Source organism: Manis pentadactyla, chromosome 18 (assembly GCF_030020395.1).
Source record: "Manis pentadactyla isolate mManPen7 chromosome 18, mManPen7.hap1, whole genome shotgun sequence".
In the NCBI taxonomy this organism is placed as follows: Eukaryota; Metazoa; Chordata; class Mammalia; order Pholidota; family Manidae; genus Manis; species Manis pentadactyla.
The window spans coordinates 23,927,113-23,949,733 of record NC_080036.1 but is presented as its reverse complement, the minus strand read 5'-3'; the positions used below and the strand labels follow the sequence as shown (position 1 = coordinate 23,949,733).

The 22,621-nt window shown below is 45.7% G+C and overlaps 1 protein-coding gene across 5 annotated transcripts in view; it reads left to right on the top strand.

The window, feature by feature from the left end:
* The window catches only part of SV2B (synaptic vesicle glycoprotein 2B), a 158,788-nt gene that overhangs the window by 73,530 nt on the left and 62,637 nt on the right, over nucleotides 1-22,621 (top strand). For 4 of the 5 annotated variants that reach the window (XM_036931872.2, XM_036931874.2, XM_036931877.2 and 1 more), the window contains one exon: nucleotides 18,530-19,385. In XM_036931872.2, the coding sequence (XP_036787767.2) occupies nucleotides 18,845-19,385 (541 nt within the window). In that variant the 5' untranslated portion in view covers nucleotides 18,530-18,844. Of the gene's footprint in view, nucleotides 1-11,942; nucleotides 12,045-18,529; nucleotides 19,386-22,621 lie in introns of those variants that run through there. The other variant, XM_036931875.2, reaches the window with a different exon arrangement.

The following is a 22,621-nucleotide window of genomic DNA, read 5'->3' as shown; positions in this document are numbered from 1 at the left end:
TATTTCTCCAGCAGAATTGATAGGAACAGTAAGGTTCAGGGATATTTACTGAGCCATATGGCCTTGAAACCTGTTCAAATATGAAGGTTCCCTGCTATCTGAAAGTGGAGCATTCCTATGAAAACTTTTCTACACAGAAATGGCACTTAGATGGCAGAAACCATTTAAGTGGTTACCACTAATTTATTTGGAAAAAATTCTGAGCATTCCCAGGCTCCCAAAATAACCTCTCTTAAGCTTTTGTGATACCTTAGGACACGTCTTGCTAATGGATGCATGAAATAAACTGAGATAAAGCACAGATGCTCCCAGACACAGTTCAGAGTTCTGGTGCTGGGTGCTGGGGAGTGTGGATCCTGGGGAAGGAGCTTGGCGGGGCCCCTCTCACTGCTAGGGGTGCACACTGCCTCTGTAATGCTTGCTGCACAACTGCGGAATTCTATTTTTGTTTCGTATATTTTTGTAAAAGCACAAATCCTCTTCTGGTCTCTTTGGGTTAGAGAAAACAGGTACTAATAAAGGTCTTTGCAATAGTGAAGCAGAGTAATGTGAACTTTTGAAATTAGAAAACAGGCAAATGCTAGCTCCTGTTACTACTTTTTGAACACACGTGGCTGGAGAATAAGGAAGGGAACTCGGGGGTGTCACAGGGGCCCCCGAGCAGCTGTTGGAAACTCTACTATGACAATAGGGGATTTCACGTGGTCAGTGGTGGCAGCCCTGGTCCAACTCAATGAACACAGACCATGAGGTCAGATGTACTATGCTGAGGTCTGTTTATTTTGCAGAAATGAACTGAAAGTTGTTCTCTTATTCTCTTTAGACACATCACAGATTCCCAGTGTCAGGGACAATTAATATAAGCATCATAAGATTATCACTTTATGTTTGGCTTTTACTGCACATGGCTGTATTTTCGGGGAAACGGACATGCTGGCCCCTCTTTCTGGAATGCCCCCCCCACCTCCTCCTCCTTTTGCTTGTCTTGCTACCCTGTATCCACCTTTCAAAGTCAAGCTCAGGATTCACCTCCTTTGGGAAGCAAGGCTTCACATACAGTAAATCTCCCCTGCTGAGCACCAACTCATACCTGGTGGGGTTCAGGACATGCTACCCCAAAATATGGCACCTGGGCACATTGAAGATTTTAGGCTGAAGGAATTTGAGAAAGCAGCAGAAACAGGAAAGTCACTGACCTCCCTCTCCCCTCTTCTCCCCTGAAGCAGGTCATAAAACCCTCACGAGAAAGGTGCCCTCCCTGTACGTGGAGGAAAAGAGCATCTTTATCTCTTGAGGCAAAGGGGTGCCCAGAATTCTGACAAACAGGCTCGGCTACATTTTCACCAGTTTACTACACTGACCTTGTACCATTTAAGCTATCATATTTCTACACGACTGCCCACTCTTCATCAAACGAGCGTAAATATATTCTGGTACGACTATTTCTGTGGGTCTTCATTTCCTTATGAAGGCTCCCATGTCTTGTAAAACTTACATGAAATAAATGTCTGCCTTTCTTCTGTTAATCTGTCAGTTTGATTTTCAGACCAAGTCAGGGACTTTAAAAAGATCGAGAAAAACTTTTTTCCTCCCCCACAAACTGCATGTGAATTCTCAAGTTTGACATTATTTGAGCGCCTAGTTTTTATTTTTGAATACTAAAATGGTGCTTCTTACACGAGAACCTCTGTTGTAAACACTTTTCCATATGTTTATTCATTTCAGTCTCCTAAGAAGCATATGAGGTAAGTACAAATAAGCTATTATACAAATGAGAATAACGAAGGCCAGAGAGGTGCAGTGCATTTCCAAAGGTCACACGTGGTAGAGCTAAGACTCAGTTCCGGGTAGTTGGGCTGTGGAATCTGTGTTCACAACCAGCACGCCGTCCTGTGTGTCCCTAAACACAGCGAACTTGCATCAGCCACCTGTCCAGCTCCTGCGCCATCTCTAGACAGGGCTGCTTGCTTCCTACGCATTTCTTTCATCTCAGTTCAAGGCTGCTCCTGCCTGCCAGCTGCTCAGGACCCAAACCTTGGACTCATCCTTGACCCTTCTCCAGTTGTCACATCCCACGTCTGCTCCCCCTGCGAACCACGGCTTTACCTCCAGCACAGACCTGGGTCCGGCAGTTGCCCCCCTATCATCCTGGCCTGGTCTTGGCTGCTGGCGTTGCTGGCCTGGATTATGGCAGAAGACTCTGCCTATTTGGCTTCCCTGCTTCCTACCATGTCCCCCCCAACCCCAGACTATCCTGAGCACAGCAGCAGCCAGAGTGAGCCTTTTAAAATCTGTCAGGTCATGGAATTCCTCTCCTCCTCTCTCTCTCTCTCATTGTTCTGGCTTGGCTCTTGCCCTCTTTACTTATAATATTCTTTCTCCAAATATCTACATGGCTCACTTCTCACTTCCTTCTATTCTTTATTCAAATGTTAACTTATCAGTGATGTCCTCCTTTGCTTCCCTACATAAAATATCTCCATCCTCGTCATTATAGCTTCCTGTCCCTTCACCTGCTTGACTTCTGCGCACAGCACTCATCCGACATTTCCATTTAGTGGTTTATTTGTATAGTTCTTGTCTGTCCCACATGTTAGCTCTGTGAGGGCAGAGACTTTACTCTCCTGCTCAATGATGTATCTGCAGTGCTCAGAGTAGCACTCAGCGTATAATAGATGCTCAATAAATATTTATAGGCTGAATGAAAACCATCAGTGAATGAGGTGGTGCTAGTCACTATTAGAAGCATTATCTCTTGTACCCTTCACAAGCTCTCCCAAAGCCACAGGGGTGACATTGGGAAAATTATCTATTTCTGCTTAGCTTCAGTTTTATTATCTCTAAAATGAGGATAATAATAGTGATTACTTCTAAGAGTACGTGCTCATAAATCCTGAAAAGAGCGCTTGACACACAGTACCTGCGATGAATCAGAACCTCTGGAGACTGAGAGACTTTGGAATAAAAGGATTTATGGACCCTTTATAGGTGCAGCCAGGTAAAGGACTGAGTCCCGGGACAGGCATCTTCTGCTTCCCCAGCAGCAAGGCCAGTTAACAGAAACAGCTTGTCTGACAGACTCAAGGAACAGGGGACATTTATAAGGGGTCTCAAGGAAAGAACATTCTCTAAATTTATTATTGGCTATAGATAAGGAAGTTGTGCTGATGTGATGTGGGGAAAGCCTGGGATTGGTGGTTAGTCCGTAGAGAGGGCTCATGGATTGGTTATTGGTGGTGGTCAGACACTGGTCACGTGCCAGGGGGCTGTGGTGGCTCTGGGGTCCCTCTAGATGTTGGCTGAACTGACATCATCTGGGAATGTGGAGCTTCTGGTTAGCTACAGCCCGTGACTATTGACTAATTACCGTCCCTTGTCTCTTTCCCTCATTCTCCTGCTCTTATGTCACTGATTTTAGGACATTTCAGATTTTTTCCTTATCACCTGTCACAGGTGGATTCCCTGGGAAGCAGAGAGGGATTGGCTCACAGCCAATCTGAGGATGTGAAAGAAGCAGGCCTGGCAGAGGGAGAGGTGGGCAGCCGTCTCATCACCCCAGCGAGGGGAGGCGCTGGAGAGGCCTGGTACGGTTGGCTTGCCCTGGGGCAGTGGGCCTGGCCTTTGGGTCCCCAAGTCAAGCTGGCATTGACTTCAGGCTTCTCTGGGAAGGGGCATGGCCTCGAGCAAGGTCAGTCTCTAGGCAGGACTGACAGCTAACTGCTCTCCCAGCAGCGAGGGAGTGAGGGGCCAGGGTGGGGGCCTGGGTGCAGCATGCCAGCGCCCCCTACGGTAAACTTCAGTAAGTACCTGACTGCATTGCCCTGACTTTGCAATCAGTTCCCTGCTAAGAAACTCTAGCTGGTGTAATGCACAAAGAGCGCAGACCAAACGCCGTTCTTTGAGAGTCCCAGCTTGCCGGTGAAGATCGAGAACTGGATTTGATCTGCAAGCCTTTCTCCTTGGGGACTTTATCAAGTGGGGGCCGTGCCGGGCTGCCCAGGATGCTTAGGCCATAGCTGAGGGGTAGTGGTTCAGGGTAAAATAGGGTGAGCCTGGCAGTAGCCTAGGTTGAAAGGAAAAGAAGGAAATCCCCACCTCTTGGAATTCTACTATCGGGATTCCATTATGTATTGAAGCATTTTCAAAAGCATCCAGACTGTTCTATTGAAATTCAAATAACTCTATAAAGTTTCCCGGCTTAAACCTTTGTGATGAAATGCTTTTATGTTTTTATTCAAAAACACTATTAAGATTTCTATTTTAAAGTATTCTAAATGTGATCTTGCTACGGCTCAGTTTGGGCTTCCTATACTTTCAGTGAAAATAATCCAGTTTCCGTCCTGTCTTACCAGTGGGTTTCAGCCCCGGGCAAGTTCACTATGGATTCAATATGATGAAAGAAATTGACAGCAAAACGTTCTTGGGGTGAAAGGGTTATACCCAACTTTATTTCCAGGTGGCAGGTCAGTCACTAGAATCCCGTTCACTCAGAGCAAGTCTGCATGCAGCAAGCAGGTCTCTGCCTCTGGGCCCCTCTGCCTGCACAGCCATCCTCTGGGCCTCTGTCCTCGGCGCTGCCACCACTCCAGCCTCTGCTCTGCTCTCCTGCAGCCTTGCAGCCCTGCCACCATGTCGCACCCAGAGCACTGGGTGGGGCTCTTTATAGAGAGTCAACAGCCATGTATTGCCCACAGGGGTGCAGTGAGCTAGTCAGCCAGGGCCAGGTGAGAATCCTGGCCACAGGAACTCTCATTTTATCTGCACTTCCATTGGCCATTTTCCTTGAGGAGAGGTGGGGTACAGTAGACCAAGGTCTTCCCTCTGGAGGACTGAGGCCTAGGGTGAGGTCTGTTCTAACAAACTGGGAACTTAGGCTGAGTCCCTAATGCTCTGAATCTCCTTAGAGCCTGGTGATAGGGGCAGGATCTAGATCCCTACGGTCTGACACTAGCCGTGCGTGGCTGCTTATATTTACACTTGTATTTACATGAGTTGAGTTTCTCAGCCCCACTAAGCACATTTCAAGTTCTCTATAGCCAGTTGTGAAGGGTGGCTATTGAAATGTGCAGAGCAGGGAGTTCTGCTGGATGGTGCAGGACGAGAATTGCTCGTTTCTTTGAAATGTCTAACATTTTTTAGTTTTGAGTAGGGATACTCATTTAGGAGAAAAACTAACCCACACATGCGACGTGTTGAAAGTTGATGAGAACAGGTAATATTAATTGGGATTACATATATCGGCTGGTGCTTATTTATCTGTTTACTTAGCTTTGCTCTGTTCTTACCACCACACTATGAACTAATATGTACAGAGGGGATAACTGACATTGAGAGGGGCTGAATCACCTGCTCGAGACCTGAACTTGGATTCAAAGCCAGATTGATCTAAGGCTGAAATATGGGACTGCATTTTTGTTTTCTAAATAAGCATTTGCTAAAAGCTTGCTAACTCACTGTGCTGTAGAAAGAAGTGGGTGGATTCTCACTGCAGTGGCTTTCCCTCTTCTGTCTCCTTTGTATCCCCTGCTTCTAGAAAGCTTTATTGTCTTGGTACAAGGCACCTGATTTGCCTTTCCCAGAGGAAACTACTGCTAATAGTTTGGTAAGGAAATTCACTCCTGCAGAAGGTTCTCCATACACATAGCCATATGAATGCCAGTTCCATATATAGATGGTGCACTGATCCGTGCACATGGGGCTGCTCTTCAAAGGCCTGGCTATGATTACTATTTTGACCTTCAATTCAGTGTAAGTCAGAAACCCCTTGGGGAATGTCTTTGGATTATAATCAAGTTGAAAATTTTCAGTTTGCTTGGGACTTGAGAAGGACCATCCATCTGGTGTCCCTGTGGGCAGTGCCTGCTAGAAGCTGGGAGTCACTCAGTTGTTCTGAATGAGTGGGAGTGAGGGGATCCATACTTGAAGAGGAGAATGGCGGTGTCTTCTGGTTTATCAACAGATGTGCTCGGAAGGGTGTAAATGCCAGACCTAGTTAGTGTCTTGTTATCTTTCCTCTTGGCTCCATTATGTGGTAAAGAGAGCAAGTTTAAAGTCAGGGGAGTCCAGAGGAGGGAAAATGGGTCTCTGATCAATTTAGAAATTTGCAAGGCTGATGTTCTGATGTTAAGATCCCTTGTTCAGTTCTGTAACCCCAAGCAGTTTTCTTTAAAACATGATTCTGCCGAAAATTTTAAAAAAGGTGGGACTGAAGAATACCTTTGCGGGTAGCATCCTGTGTCAAGAGCAAAGATTTGCCCCAGGAGGTGGTCTTTCTAGTTCCTACACCAGAAAATGGCATGTGTGGTCTGCGTGGTGCCCACCGAGGGAGTGATTTGTTCAGTTAATGCAAAAAAGCCATTTTTTTAGGGGCATGTCCGTCAATCCTGTTTGGCCAGCGTTAGTGTAGCCAGGGTCTGGAGCCCAGAAGAAGCAGCCGTAGCTTTTCTGATGTCGTAGGAACTGCTTGACGTTGGAACATCTGGCTTCAAATTCCCCAGCAGAGACCACTTGCATTTTGCTAAAAGTTGTGTATCTTCACTTCTATTTATATGCACAACAGCTTGCAAATGACCTCTTTTTTCATCAGATCTCTAGGGGGGGATCATTACTGTGGGGTTTATGATAAAGAGGGAAATATATTTTTTCCCCTTTGAAAAGAAAACAACACTGGGTTAGGTGATTTCAGACGTGGAAGTTTCCAAAGATCAGTTGGCTAATGACAGTCGCATAGTCACGGAACACAGAAAGACATCGTGTATGTGATTTCCAGGCTCCCGGGGATGGCAGCAGACAGCTCTGGGGGTGGACCCTGGATGGCGCCTGAGCAGAAACTGTCCTTCATGCGGCATGTGGCAGTGATGTGCCATCTGTTTCTAGGACGATTCTACGAGCTGTTGAGAAGCCCATGGAAATACCCGTGCCAGGGCCTCTCAAAATTCATCTTTTTCTCTCCTTGAGTATGACAACCCTCTACATAATAAGGCAATATAGGCATAGCAGGGCGATGAAAATGCTGTCCTTCCCTTCTGTCTCATGCAGGACTCCAGGACATGGCTCCCTCAGAGCTCCTTGTAGATTCCAAGACAGTTTAAAGGAGGGATTAATTGGGTCTCCACTGCCATGGTTTGCAGTTGGGCAGGAATCCAGTCTTCTCTTTATTTTTCTTTAATAATAATATATTTGTTAAGTGCCTGTCAATGCAAAGTCCTACAGCCTGCTCCGTGGGAGACAGAGGTGGATACGAGGGGGCCCCTGCTTACGCTCTACGCACTCAGCTGCAAGAGCAAATGGTTGTGGCAATAACTACCTTTGGTGGCTTAAGCAGAGCTCTTTAAATTCTTGACATCATTTGAAATTTGTCCTTTTGCCAGATAGGAGTGATATCAACAGGAAAGCCAAGCAGTGGAAAGGGACATGTTGAGGAATTTCATCACCCAATCAACTGAGCCTGTCAGGTGCCAGACTAAGACAAGATGTGACGTACAGGGAAGCCCAAAGACCACGGCAGAGGCAGTGAGATAAGGACCTGGGTTTGAATGTGCCTCTGTCTTTCTCCGTTTGTGACCTGGGGCAATTCTCTTGGCCTCTCTGAGCTCCTGTTACCTAAATCTGCCCTGAGGTCTTTGTGAAGGACTAAATGAGATGGTGTGCGAGAAAGCTCCTGACATGCACTACAAGCCCATTAAAGGGTTTCTCCTTCCCCTTTTCTTTCGCGATGACTCTAGGATTTGGAGTGGAGCCCAGAACTGTACAAAACGCTAGGCTCCAGCACTAAATATGTTTGCATTCCTGGCAACATTTTAGCCCTTTCTAATTACAAAGTTTATACTTTGCCAGAGCTGAATTAGAGGTAAGAATGGAAGGAGGAGGGGACTAATTTAGGGGAAGTAATACAATGAAATTTGGGGGAGTTGTGCAGAGGAGAGCCGCAGGGCCAGTCGCACCCGAAGGCTAAGTAATTCCATAATAATTAGGAGACGGAGACAGGAATTCGAGTGTACTGGGGTAAGCTTTTTTTTTTATTAAGTTATCATTGATACACACTCCTATGAAGGTTTCACAAGAAAAACAATGTGGTTACTACATTCACCCCCACTATCGAGTCCCCCCCCCACACCCCATTGTAGTCACTGTCCATCAGTGTAGTAAGATGTCAGAGTCCCTATTTGTCTTCTCTGAGCTACACTGTCTTCCCCGTGACCCCCCACACCATGTGCACCAATCATGATACCCCTCAATCCCCTTCTCCCTCCCTCCCCACCCAGCCTCCCCTCCCCCTCCCCTTTGGTAACCACTAGTCCCTTCTCGGAGTCTGTGAGTCTGCTGCTATTTTGTTCCTTCAGTTTTGCCTCGTTCTACTCCACAAATGAGGGAAATCATTTGGTACTTGTCTTTCTCTGCCTGACTTATTTCACTGAGCATAATACCCTCCAGCTCCATCCATGTTGTTGCAAATGGTAGGATTTGTTTCTTTCTTATGGCTGAATAATATTCCACTGTGTATATGTACCACATCTTCTTTATCTACTTTTTCTACTGATGGACACTTAGGTTGCTTCCATATCTTGGCTATTGTAAATAGTGCAGTGATAAACATAGGGGTGCATACATCTTTTTGAATCTGAGAAGTTGTTTTTTTTGGGTAAATTCCTAGGAGTGGAGTTTCCGGGTCAAATGGTATTTCTGTTTTTAGTTTTTGGAGGAACCTCCATATTGCTTTCCATAGTGGTTGAACTAATTGGGGTAAGCTTTTAAAAAAATTATTATTTTGGGGACATGCATAGGACTGATAAGATTAAGATAAGTTATGCAGCCTCTGCTTATGGTTTCCACGAAATGAGAAATATGGTGGAGGTCACCAGGGGCCGGGGGAGCAGCAGGCTGATAGCATCCAGTCAGCCACGGCTCTCAGACTCACCTCTGGGGAGGTCCTGGATCCTCCTTGATACCATGTATCTGAGTCTGTCTATCTGCCAGCCTTCGTTTTCCTCATAGCTCTGTGTCCATAAAGTTTTTTAGGAAGAGGTCCACATTTTCAACCAGCGCCCCTAGCTATTGGAGCAATAAATCACTTACTGTCCATTCTGTATTTTTACTTTGGGGATATATTTCCAAAAGTCCTAAGGAGCCAGAAGTGGCAGAATATGTTATCTGTGAAGAGAGGACCCTTCCTTCACCTTCCTGAGGGTTGGTAAAATGTCTATTAACTAGACTATGAGGGGCCTGAGGCCAGGAGCTCGTTAGAGTCTCCTCAGTGTCCCTGGCACCTGGCACTGATATCACCCTGCCCCCCAGAGATCTGTATGACTGACATGATGGCAATTTATGAGGCTGGTCCCCCAGGGAGGGGCTACCAGAAAGGGAGACAAGCTGGGCCAGGGTGCAGGGGTGTTTAGTGAGGGACCGTCAAGCCAAATTAAGGACAGTGGTTGGCAGGTCTTGAGGAATCACTGAGAGGTTTTAGTCAGGCTGTGTACAGGTGGGTGGGCTCCTGGTGCTGGGGTAATTCAGGGGAGAGATGCCCTCATGTGGGGCCAATGGGATGGGGGAGGGCCTGTCTCCAGACCCCATTTCTTTGGCTCATGTCAAAAACAAAAGCTATTAGGGTTGGCAGGCAAAATCCGTAAACCACACCGGAAGGGGATCGTGGGTATCTGGCTTTTTCTGATGATGGCTATGGCCACTTTCAAGGCTGTAATCAATTCTGTTATTGGTGTCATGTTCTAAACTATTTGTTTCTTTTCTTTAAGCTGGCCTTTCAACCAGTAGAATTGGTTTTTTTTGAGGGAAACCTTCTTGGGGGGAAGGAAAAAAAAATGTGTCTGAAATGCCCAGCAGGTCTAACACCTTCTCTTGCTCTGGGAGATTGGGGACCACCAGCAGTGTCACCTCTCTGTAAATGTTCCCTCAGATAAGCCCATGGGGTGTTCTGTGAGCCTCCACATGGATTTGGGCAGCACAGAGGGTTCCGTTTTAATAGCTCCTACTTTTCGTTCCAAAGGAAATAATCCTTCTCAGGAGAAAAAGAAAACAAAATGGAAACAAAAAACTAGTCCTATTCCTTTTCTTTCCTCTGGCCCAGCCCACAGTGTGTCTGTGCTGGCTTCACTCCTCAAGATTCGAGGTGTCAGTTAGTCGAACACCCTCTGTGGTCACTCAAGGGCCTTCCCAATCTGGCGCCATCTTTCTCTCCACCTGTATCTCCAGCCATCCTCCTAATGTCCCTAAGCTCCCCCCAGACTCACTAACTCCCAAGTAGATCCCATCATTAGATAATTTGACACGACTGAAGGAGAGCAGAATGTACCACCCCAAATGATGCCGCATTGGGCTATTGATTACTTTGAATTAAAGTTACTTAAGAAACAGCCAGTGAAAGGAGGATGCTCTGACCCTGCTTTCTTCCCCTGGAAAGCAGGAAACCAGTATCCCATGTGAAAGGTATTCTCCTTGTACCAGGAGAGCAGAAGGCATCCTTATCACCAGGAATAGGGAATTGGACCATTGTCTTAATGGATCATCCTGCCAGATTCATTTGTAGTAAGTAAACAAAAATTAGCAATGTATATATTATGGAGACTTTGGTATAATGATATAAATATATGCTTTACCTAGCATTTTCATCTGCTATTATAGCAATTATTTTTCTGAAAAAGACCTTCAAAAAACATATTTTTTTGTATCCCCATAATATTTAACTGTAACATATGCTAACATTTATTTACCCAGCCCCTGTTGTTTAATATGTGGGTTGTTTTCCAGGTCTGATGTTCTAAATAATACTTGGATTAACATACTTCTCCATAAGTTGTTATCTCACTTTTGTATTTTAGAACAAAGAACCATTCTGAATAGTCAAATTAAGGCTGGCATTACTTTAAAAGATTTGATATTACTTGAAAGTATTCCCCCTACCTCCAACATGGTTTGGTTCTTGTTTAATAATCAATTGTTTTCACACCTTGGAAACTAGGTTTCTGTTTTAACACAATAGAAATAGCTGGGTGATTCAGCTAAGAAGAGAGAAGTACTTTTAAATGTCACACTAATGAGAAGACACTGTTGTAAGTGGGACAAAGACAGTGATTATTGGAAGCCTCAGAGAACACTGTCTCCCAGTACCAGCCAGATATTCTTCATCTTTTCAGTCCTAGGATTGATGTCACCTACCCCAGAGACATCCTGCAGTTGTATTTCAGGAAGCATTGCAGGTGGTAAAACATATTTCATAGTTGGGAAGTTAATCACAAATAACTTGAGCAGTCTGAGAGGCACTACACCCCTGGCAACCTCAGCTGGGGACTTGGTGTTAACAGAAGGCCGGTAGGGAAGGAAGAGACAGGATGGCTCCTTGTGAAAGGTGACGTCTAAAGGATGTCAGCTGATACAAGTTTGTTTTTTTTTTTTCTCTCAGACAAAGGTAGACCAGTTGGTCTATTTATAGCGAGCTCGTGGGAGGGCGGGGGGTGGGGGTGGGTTTTGCTCCAGCCCATGGGCTATTTTTCACTTGCTTTCAGCCAGACACTGAATAACCATTAACATCCTTTATTGAGCAAACATGTTCCTGGACCTTCTATGTTTAAAGATGCTACATTTGGTGCTGGGGTTTCAAAAATAAGTAAGAGCCAGAGCTTTTTCTATCCTAGAATTGCTCACAAGTCTTCTGGCAGAAAGACAAAGAACTAAAATATAATGTGATAATAGAGATATGTGCATAATGCCATGGGACCTCTCAGAGTAATTTTAAATGTTTAAGAATAAAGGGCTATCAAATTGTCCAAAAATGGTAAGCCGATTATTAAGTGTTGCACTTAACTCAAAATAAACATTATCCTAGAAATTAAAATAATAATAATAATAATAATAATAATAATAATAATAATAATAATAACAACAACTATGTTTTCTGCATTACTTACATGGCTCCAAGCACTGTCACAGATCCTCAAAAAAATACTGAGTCTGATTTCTGGGAAGGACCTTAAGAAATCATCCACCCAGCACAGCCCCTCATTTTAGAGGCAAGGAACAGGTGGCCTCAGAAGGTGAGTGGCTCACCAGGGTCCCATGATGACCTGATGACCAGGGTAGGACTATAATTTAGTCCTCTCTCCAGGGTCCGGTGGTGTCCCTCTTACACAACTGACAAGATTCTGTACTGAGACCCCCTGCCCTCTATTAGTGCTCATCACAGGCATGACCTGCACAAGCAGGACGGGAACTTAACGTAAGAGGCTTCTGACATCTCGTTAGTACCCCTCTGAATTATTGGCTTTCCTGTCCCTTGTTGGTGTCAAGTAGAATTATCACAGAGTTCTTAAATAACCTTTTCTTAGTCTTTTGCTCCGTATGCGTGAGTTCCCCCTACATTCCTGTCACGCTGTTTCAGGAGTACCGAAGACGCTCTCATGTGTGGGCGCCCTAGTCCTTCCAGCACAATGTACCGCCATTGTCCTCTGCCCTGACTCACTGCGGGGACTCTCCCATCAAGGCCAATGCACCCGAAGGTGCAGCCGTGACTGACTCCCGCCAAGGGGCCTGTGAGTGTGCCCAGCTTTCCAGGGTGGGTGCTGAGGATGCCGGTGTCTTCATTATTCCTTGCACCCAGGTTGCTATATTCTGAGCTCTTGATATACCACGAAGAGTGGACTGAATTTGGTGGAAAAATCTCAGAGTTATCCCTCCCTCCAGCTGCCACCCACCGGGCCCTGGCCAGGCTGTGTTCCCTAATCCTCTCTTCCCGTGGAAGGCTCTTGGTCCCACGTGCAAATAGACGCCAGGATGCTCACCAAATGGGCTTTCACGACACGACACAATCCTAGGATGAACAGAGCTTTGGCTCTCGGTACAAGATCAATACTTAAGTGTTTGGAAGAGCCAGTATTCCACCGATGCTAACACGGTCCCGTGGGGGAAGATGCCCATCATGATTTCAACAAGTTTTTTTTTTCTTTGGTGAGGGGAAGAACAGCAGCTTTCTTGAGGTATCATTTATATACCATTAAATCCACTCACAAGTGTACAAGGCAGTACATTTACAGGGTTGTGTGACCATCACTGTAACTCAGTTTTAGAACATCACTGCCCTCCTAAAAATTCCAAGTTCACTTAGAGTCCGTCTCCACCACCACCCCCAGCCCCAGGCAACCATTAACTTACCTTCTGTCTCTGTGGGCTCACCTGTTCTGGACATTTCATAAAAATGGAATCATACGGTACGTGGTCTTTTGTGTTGGGCTTTTTTTGCATGGCATAATATTTTTGAGATTCATCCATGTCATAGTATATATATCAGTACCTTTTTCCTTTAACTGCTGATTATTATTCTATCACAGGGATACACCACATTTTGTTTATCCATTCGTCAGTTGATGGACATTTGCATTGTTCCCAGTTTGGGGCCATTGCAAATCATGTCATTTTTAGCATTCATGTATTAGTCTTTGTGGGGGGGCCTATTTTTTTTTTTGTTGTGTGTTTGTTTCTCTCAGTGTCTTAGGATGGAATGGCTGGGTTATTTGGCAAATGTATGCTTCAGATTTTAAGAAAGCGCCAGACTGTTTTCCAAAGTGGCTGAACTATTTTTTCATTCCTCTCAGCAATGTATGAGGGTTCCAGTTCATCACATCCTAGTCAACACTTGCTATTGTCTGTTAATTATTGATTGTAGCCCTTCTGATGGGTATGTAGTGGTGTCTCGTGATGTTACATAGGTTTTCATTCATGTCTTCTCACAGCCTTTACTATAGCAATGTGCAGCATGAATCTGCAAAACAGAATGGTGAAGAGGTTACGTAATGTTCCCAAACTCTTGGAGTTCCTCTTCTCCCTTAAATGAGCAGAGTGAAGGCTTAATATCTGACAGAACACATTTTGGGAAACATGACATCATTTGATTATTATATTATTTGTAACTTTGACCTCTGTGATATTTGGTTATGAACAGGTGTTTACCAGGCAATGATTTTGAATCAAATAGCATAGACTCAGAGGCTAATAAAATGTAAGAGTTAGAGGAAAATGCTTAAGAGATTAGCACTGGGACATTTGCATGAGGAACTAAATGCCAGTTTGTTTTTCTCCGTACTTGGTTCCCCTGCCCAGCCCAGATGGGCCCCTGATCTCACGCAGAGCGTGCTGGGCTCAAGCTGAGATCCTGGCTGCATGTTAATTGTCAGCACTCAGTCAGATAATGATCATAATGACAGCAAGATGATAATGTGAGATTTGCATCAATCACATCTGTGCCAGGCACTGTGCTAAGCACGTTACATGGTTAGCTCACCACATCCTCACAATGTCTCTGTGACAGAAGGGTTATTATCCTAAGCATTTTACAGATAAGAAAACTGAGGCTCAGAGGGATTAGTAGCTTGCCCTCAGGTAATAGAAAGTGGGAGAGCCAGGATTTGAACCTGGGGCCCTCTGACCCCGGACTGTGTGCTTTTGAACCACTTGGCTTTATGTCCCACCACCACACCAGAAAGGCAGATGGGTTTGAAGAAAGATTTTCATTTGTCTTAATTACACAGCAGTTGTAGGGTGTTGGAAAGAGTTCCAGTCCAGAACCTGCCTCCCTGGAGTCGCCGTCCCAGCCCCGTGTCCTCTCCTTCTCACCTGACAGGAAAGGCACTGCTGGTGCCCCTGTGCAAGACTCTTGCATCCCTCCTTCTCTTCCAATCCCACGGCCACCGCCTCTGTCCAGGCCTGCCTCGCCTCTGGACTATTACCAAACACACACACACATATGAAAACATCTAGCCAGTTTCATTGACCTTAGATTTTTTTTTTATCTTAGAGACCAGGGTGCTTATCGCCACCAGGGGGATCTTTCCAGATCCTTGCTCTGCATGGCACATTGCCCCGCTCACTTGAACAACCTTCACGACTCCCCTGGCTCAGGAAGATTCCAGTCCCTGAGCAGGACATTCAGACTCACTGCCCTCGGCCCCCCACGGAATCTACCATGATTCCCCTTCTTGGATCCCCTGCTGTAGGCGGCGTTGCTGCCCAAGTGCGCAGAGCCACCCCTTCCTCCAGGCCTCTGCTTACCCTCGTCCCCCAGCATGCAGGCCTTGCTTCTCTGGACCCTCTCCTGCCCTCGACCTCTCTGATGCCGTTTCAGCACATGCCAGCCCATAGTGGAGTCTGGGAGAGCCTGTTATCTGTGCCCCTAGGTCCTCTGTCTGACCTAGCCAGCATCAGTCCTGTGTGCTGTATGATGCATGTCACAGTAGTCCTTGCCCGTATGCTTGTTGTCCCCTTAGAAAGATGGAAAGCACACGATGAACATAGCATAGTCCTCGGCACAAAGCTACAGGCGAGTAGCCAATAAATGAAAGATGACCTTATTCCTAACCAAGAGGGTTGTCTCCGCGTGGCGTGACACACTGCCCTGCCTCCCTCTGACTCCCATGACGGGGAGGCTCTCGAGAATGGGGACCTTAGTCTATCTCTTCTGCCCTCAGCACCAGAGATCCCACAGAATGCTTGTTGATGACGGGCGAACAAAGCCCAGCCTGGCGGTTTTCAGCTCTGCAGGCGACTTGGTGTGTGTGTGTGACCTTGACTTGTGTCCTTGGAGCCCCAGACTCTTCCACTGCCCATCGTGCTTCCAATCCAAGCCCTGATGTTGATATTCTGGGATAATTAGGACACACTCTTTGATCCTCTTCAAGCCTCAGTTTCTTCACCTGTGAAATGGGGAGAATAATCGTGCTGCACCGCTGGCTGTAGGAATTGACGAGGTACTGCTTGTAAAGTGCTCGCCTCAGCCCTCAGTCCGTGGTTGTTCTTGTGGTTGTTTAGTACTGCTGTTTAGTTGATAAGCACCAGGAGTGTTAATGTGGTTGACTGTATTAGTTTCTGGGGCCATCATAATAACATACGATGAATTTGGGTGGCTTAACAAAGAAACTTGTCTCACAGTTCTGGAGGCTAGAAACCCCCAAATCAGGGTTGGTTCCTTCCAGGGCTGCGAGGGAGAACCTGCTGCAGGTCTCTGTCCCGGCTGCTGCTCGGCTTGGGCGTTCGGCTTGCAGAGAGCGCCCTCCCTGTGTCTGCACACCACCTCCCCTTGAGCGTGGCTGTCTCTGCGCCCAAACTTCCCCTTCTTATGAGGTCACCAGTCATCTTGGATTAGAGCCCAGCCTGATGAACTCATCTTAACTCGATTCCCTCTGTAAAGACTGTATTTCCAAATAAGGTCAAGTTCTGAGGTCCTGGGGGTTAGGGCGTCCATATACCTTCTTGGGGCTGGCAAGTCTACCCATAACATCGAGAGTGATTGATAGTGGTGTTCTCTAGAAAATGCTCTGCTGAAAAAAATAACTTGGCATTTCTCAACGAACAAGAAAAACCCCCACCCTCTGGATAGTGACTCTTGCTCTGTCCGCTGTGCTTGCCGTGAGTAGCAGTGCATTTGACTAATTCCAGATAAGTGGAATGAGTTTCAACAAAGATCTATTTCTTCCCACAAAGCCAGTCCCAGGACCTTTGTCCCGAGTGGTCTTTCCCACATGTGCTTTTGGAATTGCAAATCTGTCAACTGCTGGTTCACGACATTTTTGCAGAGCCCCCGGGATGGAAATAACACACCAGATCTCAGGCAGTTGGCATTCTTTCTCTGTTTTTTTTTTTATATATCACTCTGCAAAACTCTCATGCTGTTTACATGTGATTTATATTCCTTCTGGGGTCCCTAAATGGATATAATAAAAACAGATTCAGAATATTAATTTGACAAGGTTCAGGCCAGCATGGTCTAATACAAATTTATTTACTGGGGATGGGGAATAATCTGAAAGGACCGAGGGAGAATCAGTCTTTGGTCACTAATTCCTGCTGGCTCTCATGGTATTGCTCCTCAGAGCACAGCCCACAGGATTCCCTGTGGCATTTGCGGATAATGCTGGTGTCCAGGCCCCACCCCTACGCTGTAGGTTCAGAGCCTTTGAGGGAGGGGTCTTGGGATTTGCATTTCTAATGAGCCCCTCAAGCCCACTCTTGTGTGTGAGAGGCACTGGTCTCTGGCATCCCGGAAATAAATCCCCAAAAACAAAAGCTGTAGTCTGGCCAGGGCTGAGGGGGGAGGACAGCCCGGCAGGCAGGTGTGGGCAGAGGGCCCAGGGGTATGCTGTGGGTGTAGCGAGGGCAAGCGTGTGCAATCTGTCGTGGGGTGGCCTGCAAAGGTTGGTGGTGTATGTACTTAATGGCGGGGGGTTGGGCTGGGGAGCGGGCAGCCCTAGATCTGAGCACCCCTGTGAGTCCTAGGGCCTAGCAGTGGGGGAGAGTTGAAGTGGGCTAAGGTGCGTGTTGGGGGGCCGGGCCCGCATCCCTCAGGGGCTGCTCAGTGAGAAGCTCGGCCTCAGCGTGCATGCTCTGGGAATCCATGTCCTAAAGCTCCTCAGGGGACTTAATGTGACAGTTGCTCAGAACACTGTTTGGGAAGCATGGGACCGTGGAAAGGACTGACTTTGGGGATCAGTGGACCTGGTGTCCCGTCCTAGCTATGTGACCTCGGTACGGTTCCCTTACCTGTAATTTGAAAGATACAGATACTTTTCTCTGTTTTTGATTGTAAGAATTAGGGATGAACTATGTGATACATACAGCACAGTTTCTGGCTCACAGCAGGCATCACTGACTGGTGGCCCCAAACCTTGTGAGAACTGAGATTCTAGGAGTGTCATTAGGACAGAGTGCGCCAGTCCGTTGGGCATAGGTAGCAATAGGTGGACGCTGTGCTTGCAGCTGGGATGTGGGGTAGGGTCTCGGCTCTGACAGTACTGGGTCCCGGCTTCCAGCACTGGAACTAGAAAACAAGAGTGATAAAAATGTCAAGGCTTAAATAGTGTTTTTAACCCAAGGCGGGTCAGGCACTGTCAAGCACTTTAGGGACAATCTTGTGAATTAAAGATAAGAAAATTGAAGCCCAGAAAGTCGTGTGCATGGTGGCACAGCCATTAGGTGGCAGAATCAAGCTCTCTGGCTCTCGGTCTTCAGCAACTGTTTCTGCCTATTTAAACCAAGTACAAGATCAGAGTGGCCCTCGAACAACAATGCTGAGCCTCAAAAAAAAAAGCAAGCTGGGCCTTGAGAAAAATGGTCCAGGATATTTCTTTGCCTTGCATTTCTAGATGTGCAATCATACAGCCACATCATAACAAAATTAGAAAAACTGGCACTTTCCTAACAGAAGCTGAATTGTAATAAGCCTTGATAAATTCCAACAGAAAATCCATAACACAAAGTTGTTTTGTATTGAAAAATCCCTCATCTGCTCTACATTGCATCCTTGTGTAGGATTTGACTCCTTTCAAAGGGCTTTTCTCACAACTGTTTTTCTGACCTTGATTTCACTAATTCAATCCTCATTCATTTGATATAAATCCGAGTCTTTATCAAGATTGCATCCACCTTGCACATGAAGCACTGGAAATTAGCAAATATACTTGTTTATTTTGAGAGTATTTTGTGAGAATTTCAATTTTTAGTAACACTCTTTTCTTTCCCCTCTCTGTACTCCCAGAGCATAACCTCCAGTAGCAGAACAAATCAGGCCAGCAAGCAAGTTGCCAAGTCCTGTGGGCTCCTTGTCAAGGGACACGGCCAGACCCATTTCTAATCAACATCTCCCAACAAACACTTCTGGGTCCCTGAAGGACACCAGACCCGAATTTGAAACTTTCTGAAGACTTCCAACAGACATCGAATGCAAAGGGATATTTAGGGTGCCTTTGCACAGATCTGCTCCATTTGAGAGACAAAGCGGAACAATACAGGTGTCACATTCACCCGGGAAGTCACAACGAACATATTCGACTTTGAAACCTCTGCACATATAATGGATGATGGTTATCGAAACAGCCCAAACATCTACCACAGTGCGAGGGATATAGCTCGAGAAGCGACCAGGCAGTCCCGGAACCAAGGAATGGCTGACTACAGATATCAGGATGACTATGAGGGCCACGTCCCCAGCGATGGCTACTACCACGGCAGCGAGTCCAACCCAGAAGAGGATGCACAGAGTGATGTCACAGAAGGTCATGACGAGGAAGACGAGATCTATGAGGGCGAGTACCAGGGCATCCCTCACCCAGATGATGTCAAGCCCAAGCAGACCAAGATGGCACCCTCCGGGGCAGGTGGCCTTCGGGGCCAGGCAGCCCTGATGGCCGAGAGGATGGAAGATGAGGAGCAGCTGGCCCATCAGTACGAGACCATCATCGACGAGTGCGGCCATGGGCGCTTCCAGTGGACCCTCTTCTTTGTCTTGGGTTTGGCCCTGATGGCCGACGGGGTGGAGGTGTTCGTGGTGAGTTTTGTCCTGCCCAGTGCAGAGAAGGACATGTGTCTTTCCAGCTCCAAGAAAGGAATGCTTGGTGAGTAGAAATTCCAAAGATCTTTCTCCTTGTCATATTGAAATATGAAGGTGGAAGAGTATAAAATCTGTGTAGCCCTGTCACAGTTAGGCACCTTAACTTTATCACAGTGTCCTTGCAAACAATATCATTTTACAGTCACTTTTCCCTGTGAAGGTATTTTTATTTCAGAGACACTGATTAATTGGCTCATGTTTACACAGCTAGTAAGTACTGGAGCTTAGATTCTTACTCAGGACAGCCTGATGCTCAAGCTCTTTTGCCTCTTTGAGAGTCAGATTTCTCATCTTCATATTTAACCATCTTCCATATCTAAATGACAAATACGTCTTGCAAGTGGGATGGCAGAGGTCTCCTCCATGTGGTCCACTCTTTGTCCTTCCAAAATCGGATGGCATCTGCTCCTGGTTTCTCTTGCATACACGTGGTAGTGGGATGAATGCCCAAGTGCCTTGGGGATGAATCCGGAGCTGAGCACACCCACAGAGCCCCTGCAGGCCGCTGGGAACCTCGCTGTGAAGCACAGATGGATTCCACAGGATGGAGGACCAGCTTTGCAAATCAGTGATGACGATGAGACTAGCACCATCAGAGCCAAACATCAGATTCTGTGAAGTTAGAGAGAGATGGGTACCAATAGGATGATGTAGAAGAGATTCACCAAAATATATACCAGGGTTTGTCTTGGTCATTAAATGTCCTGTAAAACATACTCATTCTCTAAATTTGAAGTCCATGCAATTGATTGCTTAGCAAACATATAGTTATGGAGAATTACTATAAGTCCTAAGAAAATATTGAACCAGACAGATATAGTCCTTACCTCTCAAAGAACTTACATATAGCAGGACCAACAGGCATTAACAAACACCAAGAATTATTTAATTACTTATAGTGATAAGTGCTATGAAATAACTTGTGACATTCTAGTCCCCAGTTTTACTTAATAGCAGGGGTTAGCCTAGATTTTCTGTGAAGGCCCAGACAGTCTCTGTCACCACTATTCACCTCTGACTCTATAGCACAAAAGCAGCCATGACAACATGTAAATAAATGGGCATGGCTGTGTCCCAGTAAAACTTTATTTACAAAAAAAGACAGAGGGTCAGACTTAGCCTATGGGCTGTAGATTGCCTTTGATGTAGAGCCATTAGAAATAGGATTAGTATATAAAATAAGACATATGCAAAAAGATTGTTCTTGGGGGTTTAAAAAAACTGTTTTATGTATTTTCGCAGAACTAAAGGGCCATGTAAAATGATTAAACCATGTCAGATATGACCATTAGGGAACCCAAACAGACTATATATAGACAGAAGAAATCACTTGAGGATCATAGCCATTACTCAGAGTTTTTAAACACCAACAGACTTTCGGTTGCTTTAAAAATGTATTATTTTTATTTAAAAATTCTGCTAAGTGCCTTTAAGTTTCAATAAATTTATTTGAAAGGGCAAAAAAAACCAAACCAAAACAAACTCCAAACCAAATCATCCCTAATTGATCAAAGCATTTCCATTAATTTGTTTTGTGGCATTCTTAACTGAAACCCTAGATCCCTGTTAGTCCAGATTGGCAATGTCAGTAATGATTTCATGCCCCCTTGGTCTCTCTGCCACCCTGGTGCCTGGCAACCTCATTAACAGAACATCAGCACAGTCATCACTCCTGCTGACTCCCGGGGCCAATGCTGGGAGTCAGGGGAACATGGTCCTAATCTGGAGATTTGTGCATGCTTATGCAATTTTGCTTTTAGTGTTTGCCAAGGAGATGCTATGACTCAGCCCAAGAAGGGTAGCAGACAACCTGAGCAGAGACGGCCTTCCTATTCTCCTTTGTGGCCAAGGAAACGAGTGTCTAAGTGCGTTTGGGGAAGTGAATTGCAAGATCTCCCACAGCCAGCATTTGTACATGCTGTCTCAGCTGACCTTCCTAGTCACCGTGGTGGTTAGACGATTTTTACCCATTTGTACACATCAGGCAACAGGCTCAGAGAGCTGTATCATAGGTCACACAGCATTTTCTGGAGCTGAGATTTCAACTCAAGGTCTGTCTGATTTCAAAGTCTGTGCTCATTCTGCTACATAGGAGTGCCTTTCTCTCAGACATGGTCTTTGGAAAAGAGGTCATACCATGGGCAGACATTCTCCCCATGTCATCAGTCACCATAGACTGCTTCCAACAGAGAAGCATGGCTTGGGAAATGATGGCTTGGTCTCTGGAGTCTGGCCACTAGGGTTTGGCGAATGGCAAAGTCATTTGTCAGTTAGTGACCTTGGGCAAGTCACAGCTTCTCTAATTCTCAATTTTCCTGTATGTGGCATAGGGTAATAATACATTTGTTATGAGGACTAAATGAGGTAAAGCTGGTAAAGCCTCCAGCTCTCCCTGAGACCTAAACAATTATTCTTGTTGCCCTGTATTATGACATTGTCCCTTCTGGCTTTTGCAGAGAATTATAGTTGCAGGGAGCTAATGGAGCAGCAGCGTGGAAGCCGGAGCCAGTTGCCAGGGTTTGAGTCCGGGCTCTGCCAATTCTTAGTACGGTGACTTTGGGAAGTTTCCTAGCTTCACCGTGCCTTGGTTCCCTTGTCTGAAAAATGGAGATGCTAAAGGGGTCTACTTCATTGGGTTTTGTAAGAATTGAGTGAGTCTGATGCATTTAACTTGCTTAAAGTAGTACCAGCACGTAATAGGTGCTCAAGATATCTTAGTTGTTATTATTGGGTGTTACGCTTACTAAGCCAATTGCTTGATAATGATGTGCCGCCCAAATTCAGGACTAAATTTTCTCAGGTGAACTGCACACTTATTTCACTTAATATTTGTAGGCTTTGAAGGTCAAGCTTGACCTTTTCACCTTGGCTGAAGACAGAAAAGACCTTTTCTGTCTGAGTGCTAACCCGGTTCTTTGTCTCTTTCTCCTTTCTGTCTGTACGTTCTTGTTTCTTAAGATGTTATTTTTTTAGAGTAGTTTTAGGTTTATAGTAATATTGAGAGGAAAGGGCAGAGATTTCCCATATACCCCTTGCCCCCACACATGCATAGTGTTCCCCGTTCCCAACATCCCCATCAGAATGGGACATTAGTTACGATTGATGGACCTTCACTAGCACGTTATCATGACTCACAGTCCATAGGTCACTTTTACCCAGAGTTCACTCTTGGTATTATACATTCTCATGGGTTTGGACAAATGTATAATGTCCATCAGTACGTGAATGGATCATCTTCAT